Genomic DNA, 25,351 nt, shown 5'->3' with positions numbered 1-25,351 from the left:
TCAGCCCACAGCAACAGCAACACCCAAGATCAGTGTCCCTAGTGAAGAATTTTGCATCTCCAGACAATTCAATGAGAACTGAAAGCTTAGATTAATAATGTCGGTTGGTGTTGTCCACTCGTTATTCTGTACAGCAGAAACCGGGAAGCTTTACGACGACAATGGGAGAATCGTTTTCGGCTGAAACAGTGATATTTTGCCCGATTTACTTTAGACTTCACCGCAATGTTAGCCCAAAAAGTGAGACCTAGTTGGCTGGACAAGGTTACATAAAAGTACTTCAGGCATCTAATGTCGATTGTTCACACATACAATACGCCACTTTGGCCGCACAACGTTGTGCGGCGCGTTCTGGATAGCTTATTGACATTACCGTCTCTATTCCCTTATGTAGATTTTCAGTTGCAAGTGCTAAAATAATAGTGAAATTGTACGCAAGCTACGCGTACACTACCGTATCGTATGCTACACATCCTCGACTCCCCCTTTCCACCCAAAATTGCGATCCAAACTCTATCTCCGTCGCTACCACCTTTCGCATCTGCCTACTCTCCCCATTCCCCCTATCCCGCAGGTGGCAACCTAGATAGGGTCGCGCGATTCAAAATCGAGCATAATGAATGTTGAGATTGAATCGCGGTCTACGGAGCTGCATCATGCGTGTCATGGATGAGACATGTCAAGTGATATCGATGGCGAGGAGATTATTTGGAGTCTACTGCATCGGCAGACATTCTGACGAGAATACTTACTACCGCACAACGTGCCAAGGTACCATAGAACGTAGTCTCGGCTACAAGATCATAAGATCAATCCTTTGAAGACATCGAGACTGAATATGCAGTTTCATGGCTTATTCGACTTCGACAAAAAAATATCTTAGTCGGAAGATGATTCATATAAGGTTCGATCAGTTGAATGGGCAGAATGCTGTGAGTCGTGTGCGGTCTCGCTGGACGGTCGCAGTCCAAAAAAACCCCAAGATCTCGTGTAGACCAGTGTCAGGAGAACCAGTCCAGTGATGATCCTTTCACCATGCGTGCACCCCTGCTGATGCTGCGCTACTTAACGGGCAAAAGGAGCATGTGGACGCTCTCGGAGGTAACCACCAGAGAGAAGGCTTTGTGGGATCCGAACCTAGGCTGTGACTCGGAAAACACAACGTCAATAATAGCGTTCGCCCGAGCATGAAGAGGGCGTCCTCACTCGTGTCGGGGCTGCATAGATTGTCGCTACTTAGGAAGCCCGAAGACGAGATGCTGCAGGAATGCTGCAGGAGGGCGAAGTCATCTCTGTTGTCACTTTTGGTAGCAAGACAGACAACTTGAGACCAGCCGTGATCCTGTCATTTCCTACTTTCGCGTCAAATTACATGGCCAGCAAGCAGTCTGAAAGCTAGCTAAGTCGAAATACTCTGATTCAGGTCGATTGTCAAGATCTCCCCAGCAACACGATATCTCCGTGTTGAGATTTTGCTGTGCGCTGCGTTCAGGGTCGTCCCAATGCGCACCATTCCTGATGTGCCTGTGCCGGAGCCTGTGCCGGAGCCTGTGAGAATTGGTGCCATGAAAAACTACAGTTCGGTGCCTCTGATCATGGTTACAGCCCCGAATGACCGAGATGGAAAGGGGCTACCAGGGGGTTACGGGCGGCCGAGACCCCACAAACACATTCGCGTTCGGGGCAGTAGAGCAACCGCTCAATTCTCGATATGCCACAGCAGCATCTAGATCCAACAGAATTACCATATCAGCAGATAGATTGCTACGGACCCGGATCGGGTGGACGACGTAGGAGCGAGCTTTGTCAGACCGATGCTGTTTAATCACCGATCACCAGATCATCCTCACTTTCCATGTGTCCAATCGCTATTGCAACGGAAGATTTCGCGTAGAATACGAGGTGGAAAACGTCCACGCCAGCAACAAAAGCTTCCGAAACAGACTACTATGCACCAAACGACCTAAAAAGTCAGGCCGTATTGTTTCGCGGAAACATTCGGTCGGACTAATCCAGTCTTGTCCTCAGCATCCCTGAGAAACCAAGCTTTGGGGAACACTGGACATGGGTAGAAGACTATTCTTCACTCCGGCTGTGTATTCTCGAAGATGCTTGGGAGCCTTCTCGAGAGCGGAAAACGTGTTCAGTTCATCACTGTCGCTTTTGGGCCCAGTGTGCTAGGGGCCTGGGGTTGTCCGAGAAGTGCCTCGTTCATGTCTTTTTGTGGAGTTGCCCAGGTATGCGTGCAATACGGACGAGCCAATGTACGGGATATCACGAGCTGGAGTCGAACATCGTACAGCAAAACACATAGAATCACACTGCCAATGGATGTTGGTGAGATTGGACTGACAGAATAAGACTACTGCGTAGTAGAAGATGTTCTGGAGCATCTCAGTCTTTTGCATCGCTACTGGGTCAAGACGAAAGGCTTGCGAGCTCAGGAGAGAACAAGCATGCACTGGTTGGTCGAAGAGAGACATGAGGAGGACGGCTGGACTTCCAGTGGGTTGGACTTCCGACCTGGTCTAGAGGTAATGCCTTCATGGCTTGCGGCCGGCAATTGGCCACGCGTTTTGACCCCCATACTTTTAACCTGAATCATTGTTGTTCCCTTGTTGGGATCGACTGCTTTTTGCGGTGCGGCGGCCTCGTTCTTATTCATGCTCGTCGGCCGGCGGGAGACTAAGCCGCAACGTCCTCAGGGGGCAAAGAAGGATAGTGTCGACAAGTTTGTCGACGTGGCGATCTGTACTAAAAGCGGTGAAGTGGTGGGCGGCATGAATCAGGTGAGTCGCAGTTTTGTTCAAGTGCGACGGGGTGTCGGCGGCATTGATCGGTCCTTCGACTTCGCCGTGAACTGGAGGTGATTGGAATGGAGATCGAGAAGGAAATTATTTACTCTCATGGATAGCTGGAATGGGCCGCGATACATGTGTGCCATGATGGTAGAGTAAGACGTCCACCATTTAAGACGCTTGTTGCGGAAAGGCTTGATGTGGGAAAGACATGGACTTACAAGTGGGAAAAGTGCAACCCTAGGTGGGAGACCGTTCTTCTTTGTTGAGAAAGGCCGGGTTCGTCCATGATGGATAGCATGATGGATAGAGGAGATCCATTCGTTTGATATTGTTATTCCAATCACAGAGAACCGTTTACGTCTTGAGAACCTGAAGAAGGAAGGCCTTGACAAGGATGTCGGAGTGGCCCCGACATCGTGTGGGTTCGATCGGCCTGCGCAACATTCAGGTGCCTCCGAGGTGGGTTAGGTTACACAAGCTCAACTGACAGGAAACGGTCTGCCGCAGCAACCCACATTGTACAATGCCGGCAAGGCAAGATGTCCACAGCGGTTGTCAATGGCCCGAGTCGACCGATTGGAAGGAGAGATAGGGGTCCCTCAACGGCGTGGAGCGTCGAACAGGCCAGGACCCCTCAGGACACGTGTGCCTGCTCAATCAAAGATGGGTTGAACTAAAGATCGTACCATTCTGATGGAAAAGAAGACGACAACGCCGGATGGTAGGTCTGTCGACATCAAAAGAAGAAGGTCAAAATGCAAATCTGGCACACTGCGACTTTACATATTAAAACGCCCCTTTCCTCCGCAAAACAAAACAACGGGTGAATCCGGCTTTTTGACTCTGCTCTTGGCCGGACTTGGCGGCCACCTCCATGGCCATCGGAGCCGGGCATGATCTCCAAAATTGGAGGCGCCCATCGCGGCTAGCCAAAGACCTCAGCTAGACAAAGGAACAGACGTTACTTTCCAGGTACATCACTCCGCCCACCCCCATTTTTGTCCTGAAGAATTCCACAGAGGAAGATACTACCGCAAGTGACCCCAAAGTGTATTCACTCACAGACCTCTTGCCAGATCTGCGATATTTTGCGAAGGCATCGTGGACGTTTCTTTCCATTTACAAGTTTTGTATTTTCAACCTATCAGATCAAGTCTCACTTGATCTACGCCCAATCGAGTACTCCGTAGATGCACGAGATGGATCGGCACCGAGCGCTCGGGAAGAAACTGAGACACCAGCCGAAGGATCAAAGAAGCACACCAATTGAGGCCCTGGGATCTGGGTCAGGATACAGGGCTGATAGCTGCTTCCACATGTCGCCAAGGTCCACGTCCCAGGCCCCTGGCGTCACCGTTAGATCTTACTCTGCATGGTACTTTCTTCAGGTTCGCGATCTGGACTCGACTAGGCCAGGCTGGGCTGACCGATAAAGGCCGCCTGACCAGTATGCCCCTCCTAATGTGAATGTGTGAATCGAGGCGTTCGTTCTGATCTGAAAATGAGACACAACTTTCTGCCCGCCATATCTGTTTCCAACCAAGACAACCCCCTGTGAATCAAACGCTTTAGCAGCGGAGAGAGAGTGCCGTTCACCGATCAATCAATGCCTGCCGCCCGCCACCCACAGGCAACTTGCATGCCCCAAACCCCCCGTCATCAACCTGCGAACTTGGCTGTTGGATTGGGTGAAGAGCAGTCATCCCTTGATCCATGGACGTCAAATGTGAAGTTAGTTGATCCTGCCCACCCTCCATTACTCCATCTGCTCTTTTGTCTTTTGCCCAGGTTCCCCTCGTTCCCCGTTTCACTAACCCTAGAACGGCCTGGCTGAGTCTGCCCAAAGACTAAATTCTCCAACGGTGTAAGAAGCTAATGCCCCCCTTCGGAGCTGGGGGCAGGGTGCGCGCAACGGCGCGTGGGTGACTCTGGCCGGCCGTGGTCCCACACGGACGAAATGCCGCTGGGGGCCAAAAGACATTGAAGGCCCCCGTCTCGTGGCCGGGCTCTCCAGTTAGATGAGAAGTACTGTGCAGTAGCCCTGTAGACCGAAGATGGCCGAAACCGTTGAAGCGGGCGTCGACTGACGTGATGCACTGACGGAGAGTCCGGACAAGACTTATGGTTCCATCCCCTTTCACCGAATTATCGATCTGACTCTCTCCACTCTTGGGAGGGGAAGAGGCCAAAAACGAAGACACCTGCAGCGCAGACTGGTTGAAACCCGCCTTCTGTCTGCTTATGTGGTACACTTGCCATTTCTGTTCCATTTAACCACTCACCGTCCAGCATTCTGCATTCAAGGCACCCTCTACAGACAATGAGCCTCTTAGGGCTGAGCACGGCAAATCATGACCGCAGCAGCTGCCTTATGACTGTTAGCATGACATCGAATATTGCCATGACGACAGAAGCAGGCAGATGAGGCTCAAAATTTCGATTTTGCAGAGACAGGCTTTCCCGCCAGCACGCCGTGTCGTGAACGAGCCGCATTTGCCCATGAAATTGTCGGCTATAAAGGGACGCTCCGGAGCGAGGGAGATTGGAGATTGGGGCCCCTGGAAATAACCAGCAGTTACGAGACTGATATCAACGGAACGGAAAAAGCAAAGAAAAAAGATGAGCCGAATGTCCAACAGCGCCGAGACCCAGGAGACTATCTCCTGGTTTTCGGATGGCAAGCCCCTACGTGTCCAAGGAGACCATGGCCTTGAGCCGGTCAACGAAGCTGCCATGCATCGACGCATTAATCGGAAGATGGATATTTCTCTGCTCCCTCTTCTTTCCATTCTCTATCTTTTCAATGGCCTTGATAGAGGAAATGTGGGAAATGCACAAACCCAAGGTATGTTGAACCGAGTTTGCTGAGGCATTCCCTGAAATCGAGGCATTTTCTGGATCACTGACACTGCATTCCATTTTCAAGGCTTCACCACGGACATTGGAGCTGTTCCAGATGATCTGAACCTAGCGGTATCTCTGTTCTTCATTACTTTTGTTGTGTTTCAACCTCCTTCGGCAGCCATTGGTCGATGGCTTGGGGCGAAGCACTGGATACCCATTATGATGGTAGGTTACACAAGACCTCCACAACCCGAAAAACGCAGGTTTTGCTAACCTTGGCAACGACAGATCGGTTGGGGGTTCATCACCTTGGTCCAGGCCTTCATCAAAGGACGAGGTCAGTTATTTCGTGCGATTTTGTTGGAAATTGGCTAATTGCTGCGTAAACAGATGCACTCATTGCCACTCGCCTCCTGATCGGCGCCTTCGAAGCCGGTTTTTATCCCACTGCCGTCGCCTATCTGTCATTCTTCTACTGCAGATACGACCTCGCGGTTCGCGTCGGTCTTTTCTACGGACAATATGCCGTTGCGGGGGCTTTCTCTGGAGCAATTGGTACGTTGACAGAAATGATTTCGTCGCTGTGCTGCACTTTCAAGATGCACTTCGAAGGCCTCTAAACGATCCGCCCTGGGCGTCTGTTTGTCAAAGTGCCTCGGAAACGACCGAAACGTGCGGCCAATTTGTGGAAGTCGAGTTGTAAAGAGTCAACAGGTGCTAATGAATTCACAGCCTACGGCGTCTTCCATTTGCGCGACGGAATCTTGAAGAATTGGCAATACCTATTCATCATTGAGGGAACTCTGACCATCTTCTTTGGCCTTATAGCTTGGTTCTTCCTGCCATCGGGTCCTGGATCTGCTTGGTTCTTGACGCCGGACGAACAGCAGTTTGCAGCAGAACGGATGAGACAGGACAATGCACTCTTCGTCCAGCACACCTACAGCAAGAACGGCATCGAAAACGAACGCTTGAAGAAAAGAGACTTCCTCGAGACACTTCGAGACTGGAAGTTCTGGTACGTTTTGGTGTTCAACATCTGCGCCAGCGTGCCAGGACAAGCCTTTTCGGTGTTTCTTCCACTCGTGGTGCAGGGGCTTGGATATTCTTCCATACAGGCCAACTTGGTAGGTTTTGATGCAACAACTATGTGAAATTTGCTAACTGTTTAGATGTCCGTTCCACCGTATGTTTGCGGCGCTCTTGGCTTGTACTTGTTTGCCTTGAGCTCGGACTACCAGTGCGTCTTTCGCTTTTCCACTAGGTACTGCGGATTGTGTTGGCTAACATTCAAATAGCAAGGAACGTGGATATCATATTGTGGGAGGAATTGTGATTGCTCTCGTTGGACTGATCGCCACGGTCACCGTTGAGTCACACGCTGGGAAGTATGCAGCTCTTTGCGTGCTCCTACTTGGCAGCTATGTCGCTGCGCCCCTGACTGTTGCTTGGTTGAGTGGAAACAACCCAGGTATGGATCTAAGCCTCGCACTGCATTGCAAACTTGCTAACCCTTTTGGTTGTACAGAGCCTGGGAAGAGAGCCATTGTCCTTGGCGCGAACGGGTTCGGAAACCTCGCCGGTGTGATTGGGGCGCAGCTCTACCGCGATCGCTACAAACCGAACTACAGACTTCCTTTCTATGTCACTTTGGGCTTCGTGGCAGCAGCCCTCGTCGGATATCTGTCGTACAGATTCATATTGGTACGGGTCAACCGGAGAAAGATTGAGATTCTGCGACAAAAGACTTCAGAAGACATTGAAAGGGAGCGAGTCGACAGTACGCGGTACGCCGACAGAAAGTGGACATTCATCTACGGTCTTTGATGAATCGCCGTCTACATGGATGGCTGATGTTCCGTCCCATAATGTCTATAATCAGACGTTGGCGAAGTAGGCATCTGCCTCGCCGCGAATATGATCCGCAAGAGCCGAGATATCTTGTGCACCCTTCTGTCCATCTTCGAACATGTACCCGTCGATGAGAGTCGTAGGAACCCACTCGAAGTAGACGTTCTTCACGGTCGCCTGCAGACCGTGACCCTCGGGCGTTCCCTTCTGTGAATAGCTAAGCACCGTCGATGTGGCCTCCCGCAGGGAGTCTTCCCTCCTCCAGGACACGAAAACCTCCTCGATGTCATTCTCTTCACGCGAGGGTGGCTCATAGGGTAGAATCTTCTCGTTCTCTGCCAGTACCAACACCTTCGCATGGGGAGCGCAGTGCCTGGCCGAGAGCACTGCCGGTAGCGAGCCTGTCTTGTTACTCGTCGACCCATCTTTTGCAATCAAGTCCGCGCCGATGAAGACCAAATCGATGGCCTCGCTGGCAATTGCAGCGGCGGCGTCGGTATAAATGGATACCTCGACTTTCTTTTCCCTTTCAGCCCCCGATTCTTGCAGACGGCCAACTAGTCTCGAGGCCATCGAGACCCCTTCAAAGAGTGGGCGTGATTCAAGGATCCTGATGTCGAATTCGGAGCGGAAGCCCAAGATGGCTCTATGAAGACACTCGAGTATTGTCGAACTAGACGAAAGAGTCAGGATGCGAATCGGCTTCCCGGAGTCGTGGTTCTCCTGGAGGAAGCCTTTCAGAGATTTCCAAATATCGTCGACGGATTCATCCCTCGATGCCGCGTACTGTTGCAACTTTCCAGTAACAGTGCTCAGGAATTCCGGAGACACCTCATCAGCCCTCTTCACTTCGTCTTCGATGACAGCCAGCGACCTCACGAGCACATTTAGGATTGCAGCACCCATGCTCTCCCGCCCGTTCTTCCACAGATGCCACGCCGCAAGCCTCGCGCTTTTCCACCATTGATCTAAAGACTCGTCACCCTCTTTGATCAAACTGATGAGGATCTGAAGCGCCTTGCCGGCCAGCTGTCTCGCTCCACTCTCATGGTCCCTCTGCAGGGCCAGCAACCCCTGGTTGAGCATCTCTCCCCTCTTGTTCCCAAGTTCGACCTCGAACCATACCCGACGCAGACTTTCTGCTAGCCGTGGCACGCCTCCAAACTCATCGACATCACGGACCTCATGGGGATCGAACCATTGGAACCCTGTGTGCTCCCAGTCGATCTGAATTCGAGATTCGTCATCCGGGGACTTGAGCCGGAAGGCGAACGGGTGGATGATCCACTCGCGTCCAATCTTCTCCTCGGCGAAGCGGTAGTCCTTGCCCTGGCGCCAGAGCGTGAGATTTGCAGGCGTCAAGCCCGTCTCTTCCTTGATCTCACGCCATGCGGCATGCAGAGGCGACGGGTCTTCCTTATCCACACTGCCCGATACGGGAGCAAGACGACCTCTGTGGGAACTGCTCAGTATCTGATGACTCCATGGCATGGTAATAGAAACTTACTGGTACGTCCGCACCTTATCGCTCCGTCGGAACAAGGCGACCTGAAGACCGCCGTCTGGAGGAAACTTGAAGATGAAAGACGAGACGACGGTGCGGCGGGTCATGGGCTTTGGCTCTGAATCCATCTCTTCGGGTTGATTTCTCTACGCTTCTTGCTTCCGTTTCGGTCGGTGTCTTTGATCGAAGGGCCCTAGCGTGTTTGATGCATGGTTGATGCCATTGCGCCGCGTGGCTTCCCGGCCGAGCTGGCTGACGTATGAGGTCATCATCAGAAGACACTCGGCCGGTCGGGGAATGATGCTGTGTGGCCAGGCGGTGCCAGCTGAGTGCCAGTCTAGGCCCCCGCGTCACTCATCCAAGGTCTGGATGAACTCCCATGTGATAGCCACCCAAGCTTCAGGAATGAAGTTTTGTAATCTTTCTAGCTATGATTGCTGACATTGGAAAGTAGGTTGCTGCTTATCAATGGATTAGGCAGATAGATCAAGGGTTGAAAGCGGCCCACACATCGCTGTAGCCTCTCATCCAAATGAGGGGCATCGATGACAAAAGTTCCTGTAGCATACCGCAACATAGAACAAAACTGCTCATTTGTCGACGCCTTGAAAGAACCTTAAATCAGAAGAAAAGAGCCCATAGAAGCTCCGTGAGCTCCTTTTCGACATGGCTCCGCCTGCAACAACGCTCACATTTTCCACCGCCTTAAGCCTCCAAGAGAAGCTTGTGTCTGGGTCACTTACGAGCCGGCAGCTGGTTGAGGCTTGTCTACAACAGATTGAAAGCCATAATGGAGTCTTGAATGCCTTGATAAGAGTCTGCCCTGACTACGTAGTTCTGAGTAGGGCCGATGAGCTTGACAAGGAGAGACGAGAGGGACATGTCCGGAGTAGACTGCATGGGATACCTGTCGTGGTCAAGGTGAGATGGCCGATAACGTCCTTATAGAGATTGAGACGACTGATGCATACATAGGATACCTTCATTACCCATAAGGACTTGGGTATGCCTACAACTGCTGGCGCCCATGCTTTCGCGTCGATGACAGCACTCAATAATGCCTCGGTGGTCGAGAAACTGCTTCACGCCGGTCTCATCATTATTGGGAAGGGTAACATGACAGTAAGCGAAGTTGAAAACAGGATAAGTCCCTTATACTGACAGCATGCAGGAGTTCTGTGGTCTCAAGTGCTTGATTTGCCCTCTCATGATACCATCAGCTGCTGACGGACGCAGATCTAATGATACGCCGGTGGGGTGGAGCGCCTTTGGTGGCCAGACGAAGTCACCATACCGCCGTGATGGTCTTTCCGAAAACGAACAACCAGTAAGTGAGGATCATAGGGACGAAATAAGCAAGAGCTAAGTTGCGAAAGATCGCTGGGGGTTCTTCATCCGGGTCGGCGGTATCCATTGCCTCCGGCTTCTGTCCGCTGGCCATCGGCACAGAGACATCCGGCTCGACTGTATACCCAGCAAGCCTTTCGGGACTGTACGCTATGAAGCCCACGCCAAGCTTGATACCGACGGATGGGGTCTTCAAGTTGAGCTCCAGCTTCGACAGTATCGGACTAATGGCCAGGGATCCGTGTGACTTGGTGACTCTCGCCGAGATACTGGTAGGTACCCAGACTGAGGGTCCCCTTGGCGACATCCCAAAATTCGAGGTCAGCGACAGCTGGGAGGGGCTTTCCGTGGGTATTGCCGACGTTCTCTGGGGCATTCATGAGACTGGGGTGAACAAATGGGGGCACTCCCATGTGGTAGGTTCTCTAATGTCATCCACCCATCCTGAGATTGACATCTACTTCAGCGAGCCTCTTGGAAGGACGCAGTGGACAGGATGCGTGGTGCCGGAGCCCGCGTCGTGTATCCTATCGAGCTACCAGCCTACGATACGGTCATCCACGACAAGCAGACACTTCACACCATCGCTTGTGAGTTGCTCTGAGGCCATCTCGATATCTTGCTCGCAGTCATGCTCACATCACAGACCATGAGTTCTCGTCTCAGGTGAAGAAGTTCGCCGGTAATTTCGATCCTGAGACCGGAGATATTAAAACTCTCGAGGATGTCGTTGCTTGGAATAAAGACCATGCGGATGAAGCCTTGCCTCCTCGTGAGTGTTGCCACTGTAAAGGGGATCAGAGCGGCTGTGCTAATGAGATGGAAGCCCATACAACGCAGACAGAACTTGAGGCAGCCCTAGTCGCGGCAACGGCCATGACGGAAGCCGAGCACCAGGCAGCGGTCTCTGAGGTTCGACGGCTTGCAGGCATTGACGGACTGGGAAGGGCCATGCGAGAAGCACAAGTGGACGTCATTGTGTCCGCTTCGGACTCCATCGCCGTCGGCTTCGCGGGGGCCGCAGGATGGCCGATCGCGACCGTTCCTTTGGGGAACCTCGAGACTAACGGACAGCCTTTCGGACTCTTCGTAACCGCACCCGAGGGGAGGGAGGACTTGTTATTCAGGTTTATGGGTGCATTTTACGCAACATTCCCGGCTATCGAGAAGCCTGCACAACTCTGAGATGAGCCGAGTTGAAACCGGTTGGTATAGAACTGTTGAAGAGATTGCAGACGCCAAGGATGGGCAGACGCATGTCGAAATAACCAGTAAGCTCCCAACAATGAAAAGATTCCCTGCCCGAGGACCTCTGATCGATTTGCTTCTTGCTGACTCTTTGGGCGTCAAGCGGAGGCAAAGGCTACTGTTGTCCCATAGAAGCCAACTAGATGTTCCAATGTTGAACACGATATCCGTACCCTGTTGTTTGCCAACTCAGGCTATCCCAAGTTCACAATACGCCAGCGCTTGACTGTCTAACGATAGAAATATGCTGCAAGCTGGCGACGACTATGCAGCGACCTTAGCGGAGACAGCATGGTCCATCGACGTGGGCCAATGAGTCCAGGATGGATGCTTCGACAGCTCAAGGGAATGTGCGCAAAGATGCTGATGCAGCAGCCCTCCAGGTCCCGACGATGGCGATTCCAGAGCATCGCGCTCATACGTCGACAGATGACGGAAGAGGATAGGCAGTCTTAGGGAAGTTGTCAATGGCACGCAAGGGTTCTAGACGTTGCATTTTCACCTGGTGCCGTTCTGGTTGACTCTGAGGCAAAACTGTTCATAGAAAATAGCGCTGACGTGTCACTTTCAACAGGGTTTCCGGCCGCACCGTCTAGATCAACAGCTTCACCAACGCTTTTTGGACCACACGAATGATCTTCATGTCGCACACTAAGCCAGCACTTGCTCATCCATCTGGTGAGCTGGTGTAGCTACTATTCAATTCGTGCAACCCGGAGAAGAAAACGCGAAACACTCTCGCAGCTGTGGGCATGGGAGGCTGCTCGGCCTTTCATTCTGCACTGTAAAAGTCAAGCTTAAGAAGGTCCTCATTCGCGCATCGGCACAGTCTTCAATTACGATCAGCTTGCCTTTAGGAGTTTGTCAGGAAAGCTCCTACAAGCATGGTATATAATCATCAAGAAGCCCTTTGCGATCAAGACAAGCGGGAAGGTCGAGTCCGAGGACCTCGGTCTTGCCTGGAAGCCATGGTCCATTAATGCCCTTGCGTTGGAGCTTGGTGCTGAGCTGTATTACAGCTCTCCTCCGAGAGGGTGCTTATCTTGATGGCGGAACGGAATTCCGTTGGCTGTGAGTGGCTACTGGTGGTCCCTGGGAGCCATTTATTGACTGAGACTCAGTTGTAATAGCAGATCGGAGCACGCGAAAATGCCCAAGAAGCAGGGTAGCATCAGACGCAACTGTGGTCAGAGCGAGGTCAGCTTGGACGCTTGGCTCGCCGCCTGAGGAAGTGATCCGTCCCGCCTGCCACAGCCTGCCACAGCCTGCAGCAGTCTGCAGCTGGTGTCTTCATGTTGGCGGCTGATGTGCCTCCATCATCGGGTGTGATACCCCTCTTAGTGAGTTTGATGTTCAGCAGGCAGCCTGGCGAACTGGTTCGAATTTTTCCGTGCGCAAGAGGAACGGGCCGGAGCATTTCCTGCGCGGGCAGCAGCCACGATTTGTGTATCATGTATCATGTGCGTGCGTCTCTGTGTCTGTGTCTCTGAGACTGAGAGATATGAGATGACCAGAGACCAGAGACTGGGAGACGATTATGCTGGCAGAGATTCTCGACATTTTTCCTTTGAGAAGCCTCCCAAAGCTGGCGATGGCTTCTCCAGTCACTCTTTCCTTTTTCCCCCTTCAATTTGTCACGGCTGCTGTTGAGAGTTTTGCCTATCTGGCGTGGTCAGGACATCCCTGAAAGTTTGCAGCGGCATCACGCACGCTAAGCGAGGAAACCAACTCGCGTGCCTCCCAACACAGAGCCCGTGGAGTCGTGTGCGAAAGGCACGAAGAGTAGACGCCTGGGCAGGGAGAGGGATCGACAACGGCGCATAGCACGGCGGACATGCAAGTGAACCATGCTGAAGGTCAGCAGGCACAACATCTTCTCCACCGACCCGAGGCGCAATCGGCCGAAGTTTCCAGGGCTGTTGCTGCCGGTCAGACAGGATAGACAGGATTGACAGGACGGCCTGAGTCTGGAGCGTCACTAGTGTGTCTCTTCCCGCGTAAGCGAGCGTTCGTGTCTGGCCTGTCTGGGTAGCGTAGCCGTAGCCGTAGCCGCTGAGGAGGGCGGTTGGGCGGCAGCAGCACGGAGGGGAGGGCAAGGGAGGGCATGAGAAGGCAACCAATTGCTGGCACCTGCGGCGAGCTATGGCCTTCGGGATTGTCAGACAGAAAGTCGGAAAGAAGTGGAAACATGAGGTGAAGATGCTGCCATTCGCAACGAGCCCTCCCACCATCCGTTGCACGTGGACTCGGTGGATGATGAATGGTGGCTGGGCGGACGAGAAGAGGCAACTGACTGACTCTGACTCTGACTCTGACTGGGCGGGAAGAGGGAGAATGAGTAGGAACATTACCCGCCGACAGAGGAGAGAGAAGAGGAGAGGAACAGGCGACGTAAGACGGTGAAGATGGGACGTTTGTGGCGGAGTTCTAGCGAGGTTCGGGGCTTCCATTTTCATGTTCCATTCCGTTTTCCTGGACGCTGGTTTGCTGACTCTGGGGAACCGTTCGGGTACGTTAGGCATTGCAGACGCACGCATACGGATGCAGATGCTACTGTACTTCTCACTGCATAGCAAGTAAGGTCTGTAAAGTACCGTACCTTGGCCTTACCTTCAGAAGTTAAGGTGGCATGTGTCGTGTCCCAATCATGCCAGCTCCCAGGGGTTTGAATCAATCAACAATGGCCAGCGGCCCCCGAATCCGCCTTGGGGTATCCTTCCATGACCGGGGTGATTGATTGAGCGCGTCCCCTCCCTTTGGATGGATGTATCCGTACGGTCGGTCTGGTGGGTGTTTGGTGTATGGTGTTTGTTTGTGATTCACCGAGCGAGGCTTGCAGGCTCAGCATGCATGTTGCAGCGGAGCAGCAGCAGCAGGCTCTTCATTCACCAACTACCCATGGATGGGCGATATGCAGTAAGCACACCGCAGACCCGACATTGGACACGACGACCCGGGCCGCAGTCGAGAAAAAAAAAAGGCATGCAGCAGTCTGCCTTGTGGTGGTTCTGTTGTGGCATAGCTCCGGCCCCCAAAGGAAACGTGAAGGCGAGGCACGGCAAGGCAAGGGAAGCTCGTGTTAGTGCACCGCCGCTGGCCGTTAGCACATCACATACAAATCACATGAGGAGGCCTAACACGGAGTATCTTCCGACCCCCAATCCCCAATCCCACGTTGCCTCACCCCCCCTGAACCTAGGTAGCTGACCATTTCCAACGGCCCCCAGTGTTCCCTTTTTTTTTTTTTTTTTTGCTCCTAATGCTGCTGGCTGGCTGGCGGTGCTGACCGTGCCGCTGGCGCTTCCGTCGCGACAAGGAAACGGACACTCTCAAAATCTCAATTCTCCACGCCATGCCCACCACCAATCTTTCCCCCGGAACAGCTTTTTGTAGCAAGCGACCGAATCTGTCCGGTACCCTTCTGACGTCCCACACAGCCAGCCAGAACTCAGCGACTAGGGCAGGAGGCCAAACGACAACGGCGACAACAACAGCAGCAGCAGGAGCAGCCACGACGACTACGGCAACGTTGGAACTGTAGTACAGGTGCCTACTGTGCTACTGTGAGAGAGCTACCTCGGCGATTCATAGAGCCGTCTATCTCGGCGTCAAATCCTTCATCAGCGGATCCCAACAAGCGAGATAGAGCAGAGCAGAACAGAACAGCCGCCGAAGGAGCCAACACCAACGCCCACTGACGACGACGACGACGACGACGACAACCAACGCAGCGACGTAGCTGGCTCGCACCATTAAACACCGACACCGACAACCACCAAACTCAGTGCCAACACCACAGCTTCTCCAGTCCATCTCACTCACTTCCTCTCATCCATCAGGATCGCCTTCACTTCCGTGCACGAGGCCCGGCGACGGTGACATGCGGCCTCACTATCCCGCGTCACCAGGATGCAGCAGCACCAGCAGCAACAGACGGAAAACCCAAGCCGTGGATCCTCCCGTTTGCCTGTCAACCCGCGACGACACAAGGTAGCCCCGGAGCAGAGAAAACGCGTCGCCACAGCGTAAGTTCGTTCCATGCTCCCTCTCTCCTTGCTTTGCAGGCTCTTGTCTCTTGTCTCTCGTCTCAGCCTTCTGGTCGTCCCCTGGCGCTTTATCTCATCGGCGCATCTCATTGGTCTAGCGTCTCACACTCACGCTCGATCTCACTCACACTCACAATCACGCTCACTCTCACCCAATATCCCCTTCACTGTCCACAAGATTTGTTTACGAACTCTATCCACAGATGCAACAGCTGCAACGTCCGCCGCATCAAATGCTCTGGCGAGAGGCCGTGCCGCCAGTGCCGCGGTTCGTCCCGGGATTGCGTCTATCCAGCCCTTATCGAGAAAATCACCGTCTCGCGTAATGAGCTGGATGACCTGCGGCGGAAATGCGACGCCTTGGAACGGGCCCTGCAGACAAAGGTTCCCGACGCCGCCGAGAGACAGCACCTCATAGCGCAAGAAGGCGGCGACCCGACCGGCTCCCGCGCCGGTTCCAGCTCATCCTTCACTCCGCCGCAGTCGCACACAATGCAGCAGCAGCCGGCACAGCTCTACCGGGACGAGGCCGCAGCCAACGACGCCGAGGCCGAGACCGCCGGCCGAATGTTGTCTGACCCGGACGGAAGATCCCGTTTTCTCGGCGAGACCTCCGGCGCCACCTTTCTCGACTATCTCAAGGAGTTCATGTCCACCGTATTCCCGCTGGCCTTCAACAAGCCCTGGCTGTCGCCGTCCGCCAACAACGGCTCAACCTTCTTGGCATCCCTCGGTCGCTACCAGACATACGACTCCCGCCCGATCTACGAAATGTCAAATGTCGATCCGCTTGTTCTGCCGCCCCGCTCCGACATGACGGTCATGCTCGAGGACCTCCGCTACTTCATCCAGGACGGCAACGGCACATTTCCCTGCGGCGGCATTTACTGGTGGGGCGATCTCGGCTCCGTCCCCGTCGACCCGAATCCTGCCTCCTTTCCACCAGGCACCTCCCGCCAGGAGATGCTAGACAAGTACCGTCACCTGGCCTTCTATCATACCGCCTTCGCTGTCGCCTGCCAGGCCAACACGATGCCTGACCGCATGCCCAAGCCCGAAGATCTGAGCCAGATCCTCTTCTCCCGTGCCCGTGGCCTACTCGGCAACCCCCTCGACATCACCAGTTGGACCATCAGCGACGTGGCTGTCCTGGCCCTCATGGGCTTCTACCTCATCGAGATGAACCGCCGCGATGCCGCGTACATGTACGTGAGCAACGCCATGCACATCTCCATGATGCACGGCGCTCACCGTGGCTGGGTTGACGAGCGCGGCAAACGAGTCTTTTGGACACTCTACATATTGGACCGCTGGCTGAGTTGTCTGATGGGCCGGCCACCGACCATCATGGATGATGCAGTCCGCGTCTCCTTACCGAACGATGCCCCGTAAGTCTGAACCGACCGCCCGCCCCCCCTCTGCCCCTCCCCTCCTCCTCTTCCCTCCCTCCCTGCCCCGGCAGTCCGACGAGCACGCCTCCGATGACGGCCCAGCTCCGACCAACGAACGAGAACCATGTCTAACAAGACCGCCACCGCGCGCTTTCACCCATGCAGTTCCCTCCCCCCTGCAGCCGGCCTCCGAGCCCACGTCCAGCTGGCCCGCATTTCGGGCCACATCGTGTGCAACACGTATAAGGTCGCCCCCTACGACCACCAACCCGGCGGCGCGGCGCGGCATGTCGAGCGAGCGCTGCAGATGCTCGAAACCTGGCTCTCCCAGCTACCCCCTACCCTGCAGATGCCGGCCGACTACAGAAGTCCCGATCCCGCATGCTGTCTCCTGCATATGGGATACAATCAGGTAAGCTTGTTTCTATCCCGCTCAATGCCCCTCCCCTCCTCGCTTCCCTCGACTCGGGTTCGGCACATGTTACGTTCCCTCCTCTCCTCTTCTCGTCGTCTACCCCCCTCCCCAAAGGGGAATACGAAGAGACCAAACGGAAAGCCCGCTAACCGGGGTTCGTCGTTCGAAAATAGCACCTCATCCTGCTTTTGCGGCCCATCTTCTTCGTAGCTGTCAAGAAGGCCTTTGCCGAGCGCTACATCACGACCGGCGGCCGGTGGAACATCGAGCACCACGCCGCCCGAATCCACCAGTGCTCCGACGCCGCCCACCGCAACCTTCACCTCGCCCGCTGGCTCCTCGACCTCACCAAACGCACCCGAAAACTCCTGCAGGCCGGCCTGCACTACGTCTTCAACGCCGCCATCATCCTCATGCTCGAGGAGCTGCTGCCCCCGCCGCAGCAGGAGCCGCCGCCGTCCCCGTCCGCCGAGTCCGACGACGTCAACTTTGCGATTGACATATTCGACGAGGAGACCAAGACGGGCAGCAACTACGCCCGCGACTGCGCGACCGTCCTCAAGGACCTGAGGTCGCTCATCCAGCGTCTTCGGCTGGCGCCTCAAGGCGTCGTCGCCGCGTCGGGTGGCACTGTTGCTGTCGCCGCTGCTGCTCGTGGCGTGGTAGGGGGCCCCGGCGGTCTCGCGCCCGAGGACGTGGCGATGAGCAACACCAGCAGCAGTAGCACACCGACGTCTGCAGGCCCGCGGGACTACCATCTCCATCTGAACCATCACCAGCAGCCGCTGCAGCAGCAGACGTTCCCGAATGAGGGCGATGCGGTCTATCAGGAGTTGATGACCTGGGTGGACAACAACGAATTGCAAGTATACAGTAATAATAGCTATCTCCCATGACCAAGAGGGTCCAAGATACAATAAAGTTCAAACGTTCCTAGACAAGCCAAACGTTCGTGATGATTTCCTACGTCGTGATTCTCGTCCACACGCAAGAAGTGTGGTTGAAGCTGGGCACAAAACCGCAACTGGAACAGTCTGCATATTTTTAAGATCTTTTTTTCGAGTATGAAATAGACGAAATGAATTTTAACTCCGCGCCATGTCTTTTTCAAGCCCGACTTTGAAATACGTTAAAAAGAGATGTTCGTCAGCACATCATCCCATGTCCCAATAGATCCCATACAGTAAGCCGTCTCTTTCTCCCTCTCTTCCCCTCTCTTTCTTCTCATTCTATCACAGCCAATGCAATACATTCTCTAACAAGATGGGGTGGTAGGAAACAGAACACCGGGAAAACAAAACACAACCAAATTGGCATCTCCCTCTAGTTGGAAACGGCCTTGGCCTTGGGGGTCGAGAAAATAGAGTCGACGATCTCGGATGATCGGACAGAAAGAATAGACAAAAGGGTATCACTCAGCTGTTGGGAAGTCGTCAGCAAACGTGTTCGTCATAATTGTGGGGGCAAAGCTCTTATCCGGAATGAGGGGGAGGGACTGATAGTGAGACGAAGGGCGCAAAAAAAATTAAAAAAAAAAACTTACTCCGTGGGTCATTTCATTGCATCCCTGCAGGTAAACACCAGCCTCCGGCGCCACGGTGCCAGGGGCGAAACGCACGCGGTAGTCGCGGCCGACCTCGAGCTTCCTTGAGCCGGAGGTGGCGTCGCCCTCGGAAATCTCCCAGCCGTCGACAATCTCGCGGTCGGCGGAGTTGGACGCCGGGGTGAGCTCGGGCAGCATGCTCCAGGTATCGCGGAGCATGTCGATGTGGGCGCTGCGCTGGTAGCCGGTGGCGGCCACAATCAGGTCGACGTCGAGGATCTCGTCGCCGGGCAGCTGGCTGACGAAGCCGTCCTCTAGGCCGTCGCCGCTGTGCTCGATGCTGCGGACGTGGATCTGCAGGCGCTCCGTCTCCTTGCTCTCGTTGACCTGGACAATGTTGCGGCCGAAGAGCATGCGGTGGGGCCACTTGCGCTCGTCGACGCCGAGGAGGCGCTTCTGGTGGTAGAGCATCTCGTACAGGTGGTCGATGAGCTGGAGGCGGACGACGCCGTAGTTGGTGGCCTTGGCCTCCTTGATGAGGGAGCGGCGGTAGGCTTGCGACTTGGGGTGCAGCTCGTCGACGTAGCTGGGGTTGAAGATGGAGTTGACGAACGGCGAGTCGTCGGCGGGCTTGAGGAAGTTGCTACGCATGACCATCCACGTCTTGGAGTTGGGGTACGCGCGGTGGATGTCGCGGAAGATCTCGGCGGCAGACTGGCCGGCGCCGATGACGGCGACGCGGTAGGGGCGGGAGTTGTCCTTGAGGATCTGGGGCACGAGCTGGGCGTACTGGGAGGAGTGGATGATCTTGGGGTGCTTGGCGGGGAGGACCTTGGGGATGTTGGCCTGGCCGCCGTTGGCGATGAGGACGTTGCGGGTGCGGTAGGACGAGACTTGGCCGGTCTTGACGTTGCGGGACTTGACGGTCCACACCTTGACGCCGCCCTCGGTCGCAGGGTCGGGGGAGATGGAGACGACCTCGCGGCCGTACTCGACGACGTCGTTGAAGTGGGAGGCACACCAGCGGAGGTAGTCCTCGTACTCGGCGCGGGCGGGGAGGAAGGTGTCGAGGTTGGTGAACTCAACGAGGCGGTTGTTGCAGTGGAGGTAGTTGAGGAAGGTGAACTGAGAGCGGGGGTTGCGGAGGGAGGCCATGTCCTTGATGAAGGAGATCTGCATCTTGGCGCCGGACAGGAGCATGCCCGGGTGCCAGGCGAAGGCGGGCTGCTTCTCGAGGAAGAGGACCTTGGGAGCGGCGCTGCCGGTGAGCTGGCGGCCGGCCTCCTGGGCGTCGTTAATGGAGACGGCGACGGCCAGGGAGGCCGGGCCGAAGCCGCAGCAGATGAGGTCGTGGATCTCGCTGGGGTCGGTAGGGAGCAGGTAGGGGGACTGCTTGATGCTCTGGATGCCGCTGGAGTGGCCGTTCACGCCGTTGCCGTTCTGGTGGACAGCTCCGTTTCCATTGGCAAAGGCATTGCCGTTGCCGTTGTATTGGGAGAAGCCGCTACCGGCGTCGGAGCCGTTGGTCGGCGAGTCGCAGTGAGGAGACATGGTGGGGGTGTTGAATTTTGTGAGGAGGGGTATGTGACTTGAGAGTATGAGTGTGTGTGTGTGTGAGTGACGAGGGTCACAGGTGCGTGTACGTGTGTATGTGTGTCGCGCGCGCGGGGCGGTTAACAGGTAATTCAAAGTCTCGACGGTCGAAACGCGCAGATTATATGCCAATGCCGGAAAACCTGAGAGGGCAGACCGGTCGCTTTAAGATGTCAGCTTCATGGCTCTGGGAAAGCTCATTGTCGCTTTGCTCGGGGAGTGGGAGCATCAACTGACCTTGATTCCGTTACTTTTTTAGACGGTCGAAAAAAGACCACGCCCGGTGCGAAAGTGGGATGCGGGTGCGAAAGTGCGGGGGGGTGTATTACTTTTTTTCCGCCGGTTTTTCCCTTGTGATTGTAGCTGCTGCAGATTTCAAGCCACACTGTTCGTCATCGACTTGCAATAGGTGGCGCTTTTAGAGGCAAATTCAGGGTCCTTGTTCTTGGAGCGAGAGGTATGGAAGAAGCCGCAGGTTGTTGAAGATGCGGATCTGAAAAGGTAAGGAGGAGGACGGAGGAAGAAGTGTGAGTTGAAGAGACGCAACAAGAACAGGAAACTGATCGGAGGTGGAGGGGCATCGAGGGGCTAATATGTAGAGACGGATGGAGGCCGATGGCAACCTCCATCTGTTGCGGCGACGTGATCGACCGAACCCAAACGAACAGACGAACAGCTGCTGGACCCTCGTCCCTCGTCCTCGGAGCTGTCGACACGACGTTGCTCTGATGGGTACGGGTACACATTGTACGGCCAAGTACATTGTGGTGGTGTTTTGCAACGTACACGCCCGTCGAGCCCGTCGAGTTCACGCCCTCTCTGACCCAAACCTGGGATCGCGACTGGGGACTGCGACTGGAACTACACGCATTTGGAGGAGTCAACTCAAATTGCAACATTCGGTTCTTCGTTCAAATGGGGCAACGTCGATGCTGCGATCCTGTCATTCTGCCGGACAACGCCTGCGGCCCTGCACCTGAACCCTTGCAAGCAGCTGGTCTTGGAGGGGGCAGTGAGTAGTACATACTCGTACATGGACTACAGAGAGAGACCTGGGCGAGGTATTACCACATGGTGTATTTTGAGCAGGTAGGAAGGTAGGTATTCGCGTAGCGCCAGCTCGGCTTAAAGCAAGAGGCCATCCACAACGGAAGCCTTTCCACATCCAGGGGTCGGGGCCAGGGACAGAGTCGCAACGGGCTGACTCCAGAGATGGGCTCGCTAGTAGGGGACGCCCTGGGAGGACTGGGTCTGGGTCCAAGGCTGGGAATGGGAATGAATGGGGACCGACTGGGGCCTCTTTTTTTTTTCTTTTTTTTCTTGTCTGGCTGGGGCCATACTACTCTGTACCAGTAGTAAGTAAGCCCGCGTGCTTCTGAGGTACATGAAGCTGTGGGTGTGCTGTATATGTGTTTGGTGTGGTGGTGTAAGTACACACGGAAATCCGCTCCTCGGTTGACGGAGAAGAATGTTGCAGTGAGCCATCGATGAGGCAAATAAGGAAGAAAATAGAGTGAGTGATTGACAAGAAAAAGGTGTGGTGCCTGGGCCTGTAGCATCAACGGCGAGCGGCGGTCGCAGGACTTGGCATCTCGCTTTGCATGTGCCGGGCCACAGGAGTGGAGCGGACGGGAGGGATGGACCGGAGGCACAGAAGACAATTTTTGAAAGAGGAAAAAAAAGTTGCCCAGGGCGCGGACGACTGACGAACAGTTTGCCCAACGCGGGGGTGCGGATGGCCCATGGGAAGGGGATTTAGACTGGACCCTGAAGCCCTTTCTCTCTGCCGCGTCTGTGATGGTGAGGCGCAGCGTTGTTAGGCTTGAATTAAGATCAACTGCCTTGCAGTCCTGTCTCGGTAGTACGTGACTAGATGCTGGACTTGGCGATGGTTATGATGAGATGGCTTGCACTTGTTTAATGCCGCCGTTTCTGGACCCTTGGCTGAAGCCAGTGAGACTGTTCGACGAAGCAGGCGAAGGATCCGACTGCAGACGAATGGAATGTTCGGCCATGTTAACTGTCCGCGTCAAGGAAGCCAAAGCCGTCGGTTTACGAGGACTTTTCCCGACATTTCCAAGACGATGCAGATCAATGGTGCTAGCCGGCCCACTCCGAATTGGTCGTGATGCAGAAATCGGACGGGACCAGATGCAGGAGGAGAAGACGATGTGGGAAGGGCAGCAGAAAAAAAGAGATGGTACAGGGAGGGAGGGGTGAGACGAGAAGCCACAACCAGACACGACAGGAAAATTTCATGAAAAAAAAATAGTGTCGATGATGAACAGTTTGCACGAGGGGTGGAGTTGGGTGGGAGGGGTCATGATGCGATTTCGGGGTTATCTTCGGATCTGATAAGATCAAATCTGTCAATCTCGTCCAGCGCCCCGGGGCTAGAGATGAGAAACCGAACGAGCCACGAGCTGATCGAGAGCGCACAACCTCGACGCTAATGCTCGTCGGGTCGGTGTCTGTGTCAGGTACAAGTACCTACGTATTCGTACACTAAAACAGCCGGGATCATCAGCGGGCGCGCGAGTCGAGTCGTGGCGGATGAGTCGTTGCTGTTTCGGTTCTGCTGGTGTACGGATACCTTGGTCGACGATACTTGTGCGAGGTTTTGATGTCGAGGAACTTGGCGGACCCGAACAAACGATGCAGAAAGCCAAGCGGCAGGCGGCAGGTCGCGTCTCAGAGTCGCATAAGGTACGAAGTATCCGCAGGTAGCCTGCTGGCAGAGTGCCTGACTGCAGTGAACAAGAGGAGCCAGCACTGGGCAGAGGTCGGCTTGACGGCGGTGCGATGGTGGGAAGAACCGGGGCAGTTGCGATATGCGATGGAATGCGATGTGGAGGCGGCAGGATCACTAAGAAACATGAGTCGAGACAGGTGCAGAGCTTGCTCCGAGAGCGGGCAAAAGGACCAGGGGCTCACGAAGAGACCTCGGGACTGGAAGCCAAAGAGCCAGGGGTGGGCGTTGGCCTGGTGGGTGACATTGTGCCATCATCAGCGATGACTGGCAGGTCAGTGGCCACTCTCTCCGAACCGAAAGGCTCTAGTGCCGTCGAAGAGGTACCTGTTTTTTTCTTCACAGGGAGAGAAAATGGTGTAGGGCACACCATGATGCGCCAGGTAGTCGTGGTAGAGTACGTAGGTAGCACTGTAGCAGCATGGTGGGATTGCGCAGCATGTAGTGTATGCGGACTTGTGCAGCATTTCGCCCCCGCTAAAGATGATGTGGTGAGGATCTAATCTGACAAGATGGATCAGATAATCAAGTACTTTTGCATGTACTGCTTGGGGTGGAGGGAAGTACCTTGTCCCGCACCTGGCGCAGTGGTGGTGTTCTTTCTTTGATCCGAGCGACAAAGCTGTCTCGCGTCCTCCCATCGGGTACCCGACCAGACCGACCGGAGACCGGACGGCAGTGAGTGCCGGCTCCGTAGGCTGGACCGAGATAGAGTGCGAAGCAATATGAAAGATCTTGTCATGGCGACCCTGGGTCGTTCGGTGAGGACATGTCTTCAGACGACGAGATGGAGACTGGGACGGCGGAGGTGAGACCAGATGGCTGGGGCGCTCTCAGAGCAACATCCAAAATTGGCATTCGTCGCCCGATGGCCCGTCGGAGTTTGGAGGGGTGGGTAGGAAGGAGGACTCCATCGCTGGGGTTTGGGTCGGTCGGTAAGGTACGAATACAGGTCGGTATGTACGGCTCATGATGGAAAGTATTTTGGGGACGGATGAAGTTGCAATGGAGCCGCTGCGCGAATTTCGGTACGTAGGTGTGAGGTGTGTGTCTCTGGAGACTGGAGGAGGCGCTGGATCATGGATGGAATCAGCGATGGAGGTGCTAAGAGAGGTGGCCGTGCCGAATTAGAGCAGGTTATCTGATGATCTGATTATCTAAATCTGATAAGATCCGGGTCCAATTAGGTAAGGCGTACGTACCTGCTGTATTGGGCCCAGCAGCGATGCCACGATGGCCCTAGCACACCCGGGCTCATGCCTGGCAGACGCCCCCCTGCCTGCTAAGACCAGGCACCTTTAGCGCCCAAACCCACTGCACATCCACTGACGATCATCCACCGGGCACCTCCAGTCTCTTCCAGCACCTCAGTCACAGCAGGCAGGCGCACATGAAGAAAAATTCGACAGACACCTGCCCTGCCTGAGGTGCCTGCCTTCACAGTGTTCCATCTCACAGAAATAGGTAGCCACGCCTGGCATCTACGGATACCTCCTACCTAATACCTGCCTCCTACCTGCCTCCCCATACACTAGGTAGGTAGTCATATTCCATGAGGCAGGTACTGTGAAGCAGGTACCTGCCTTCCTCGCACCAAACGACGCAGCGACAGGGAAGGTGGAAAATTTCTTCACTTCGATTCCCACCCACCACGATGCACCTCGACCTCGTCCTCGCCCTCGTCCTCCAATGTACATCCCCTGCTCAACCTCATGCTCATCCATGTCATTTCCCTCTTCTCCAGCCAAGAATCCTCGTGGATTCCCCTCTTTCTCCGTCGCTGTCACCCACCTCACATCGCCTCACATCGCCGTCCACACCCTCTCTTGTGGTCCTCGAGACCCTCAGAACTGAACAAGTACCTGCTTCGTCCACACAACCACACCCAGGCCTCCAAGACCGCGATGACCTTCCGTTTGGTCTCTCGATCCAGTCCATGAACGGCGGAGCTCCAGTTGATCCATCCATCCATTATGCCCCGTTGTCATTGGCGCTATCCACCACCACCGACATCATCCA

General features: G+C 54.8%; 5 protein-coding genes across 5 annotated transcripts; 3 read left to right on the top strand and 2 right to left on the bottom strand.

The window, feature by feature from the left end:
* Positions 1–5,864: 5,864 nt before the first annotated feature.
* COL26b_007279 (uncharacterized protein) lies at positions 5,865–7,472 on the top strand (the record flags this gene model as incomplete). The annotated part of the gene is made up of 8 exons (XM_053180077.1): positions 5,865–5,870; positions 5,934–5,982; positions 6,036–6,200; positions 6,378–6,772; positions 6,818–6,885; positions 6,944–7,033; positions 7,103–7,116; positions 7,174–7,472. 8 exons carry the CDS (start codon positions 5,865–5,867, stop codon positions 7,470–7,472), a joined length of 1,086 nt encoding a protein of 361 aa, XP_053035997.1.
* A 51-nt stretch (positions 7,473–7,523) lies between these two features.
* COL26b_007278 (uncharacterized protein) lies at positions 7,524–9,128 on the bottom strand (the record flags this gene model as incomplete). Its single annotated transcript, XM_053180076.1, has 2 exons — positions 7,524–8,949; positions 9,004–9,128. The coding sequence occupies 2 exons, from the start codon at positions 9,126–9,128 to the stop codon at positions 7,524–7,526; spliced, it is 1,551 nt and encodes a 516-aa protein (XP_053035996.1).
* Positions 9,129–10,574: 1,446 nt separating this feature from the next.
* On the top strand, positions 10,575–11,532 carry COL26b_007277 (uncharacterized protein; the record flags this gene model as incomplete). Its single annotated transcript, XM_053180075.1, has 4 exons — positions 10,575–10,763; positions 10,814–10,937; positions 10,994–11,119; positions 11,174–11,532. The coding sequence occupies 4 exons, from the start codon at positions 10,575–10,577 to the stop codon at positions 11,530–11,532; spliced, it is 798 nt and encodes a 265-aa protein (XP_053035995.1).
* A 3,972-nt stretch (positions 11,533–15,504) lies between these two features.
* On the top strand, positions 15,505–18,343 carry COL26b_007276 (uncharacterized protein; the record flags this gene model as incomplete). The annotated part of the gene is made up of 4 exons (XM_053180074.1): positions 15,505–15,620; positions 15,845–17,029; positions 17,198–17,444; positions 17,621–18,343. The coding sequence occupies 4 exons, from the start codon at positions 15,505–15,507 to the stop codon at positions 18,341–18,343; spliced, it is 2,271 nt and encodes a 756-aa protein (XP_053035994.1).
* A 427-nt stretch (positions 18,344–18,770) lies between these two features.
* Positions 18,771–20,541, bottom strand: SID1 (PAK- GC kinase Sid1; the record flags this gene model as incomplete). Its single annotated transcript, XM_053180073.1, has 2 exons — positions 18,771–18,866; positions 18,991–20,541. The coding sequence occupies 2 exons, from the start codon at positions 20,539–20,541 to the stop codon at positions 18,771–18,773; spliced, it is 1,647 nt and encodes a 548-aa protein (XP_053035993.1).
* Between the last annotated feature and the right edge of the window lie 4,810 nt (positions 20,542–25,351).

This window comes from Colletotrichum chrysophilum (assembly GCF_026319265.1).
Source record: "Colletotrichum chrysophilum strain AFK26 chromosome Unknown scaffold_58, whole genome shotgun sequence".
NCBI classification, from domain to species: domain Eukaryota; kingdom Fungi; phylum Ascomycota; class Sordariomycetes; order Glomerellales; family Glomerellaceae; genus Colletotrichum; species Colletotrichum chrysophilum.
The sequence above is the reverse complement of the archived record's forward strand: the minus strand, read 5'-3'. Positions and strand labels throughout refer to the sequence as shown.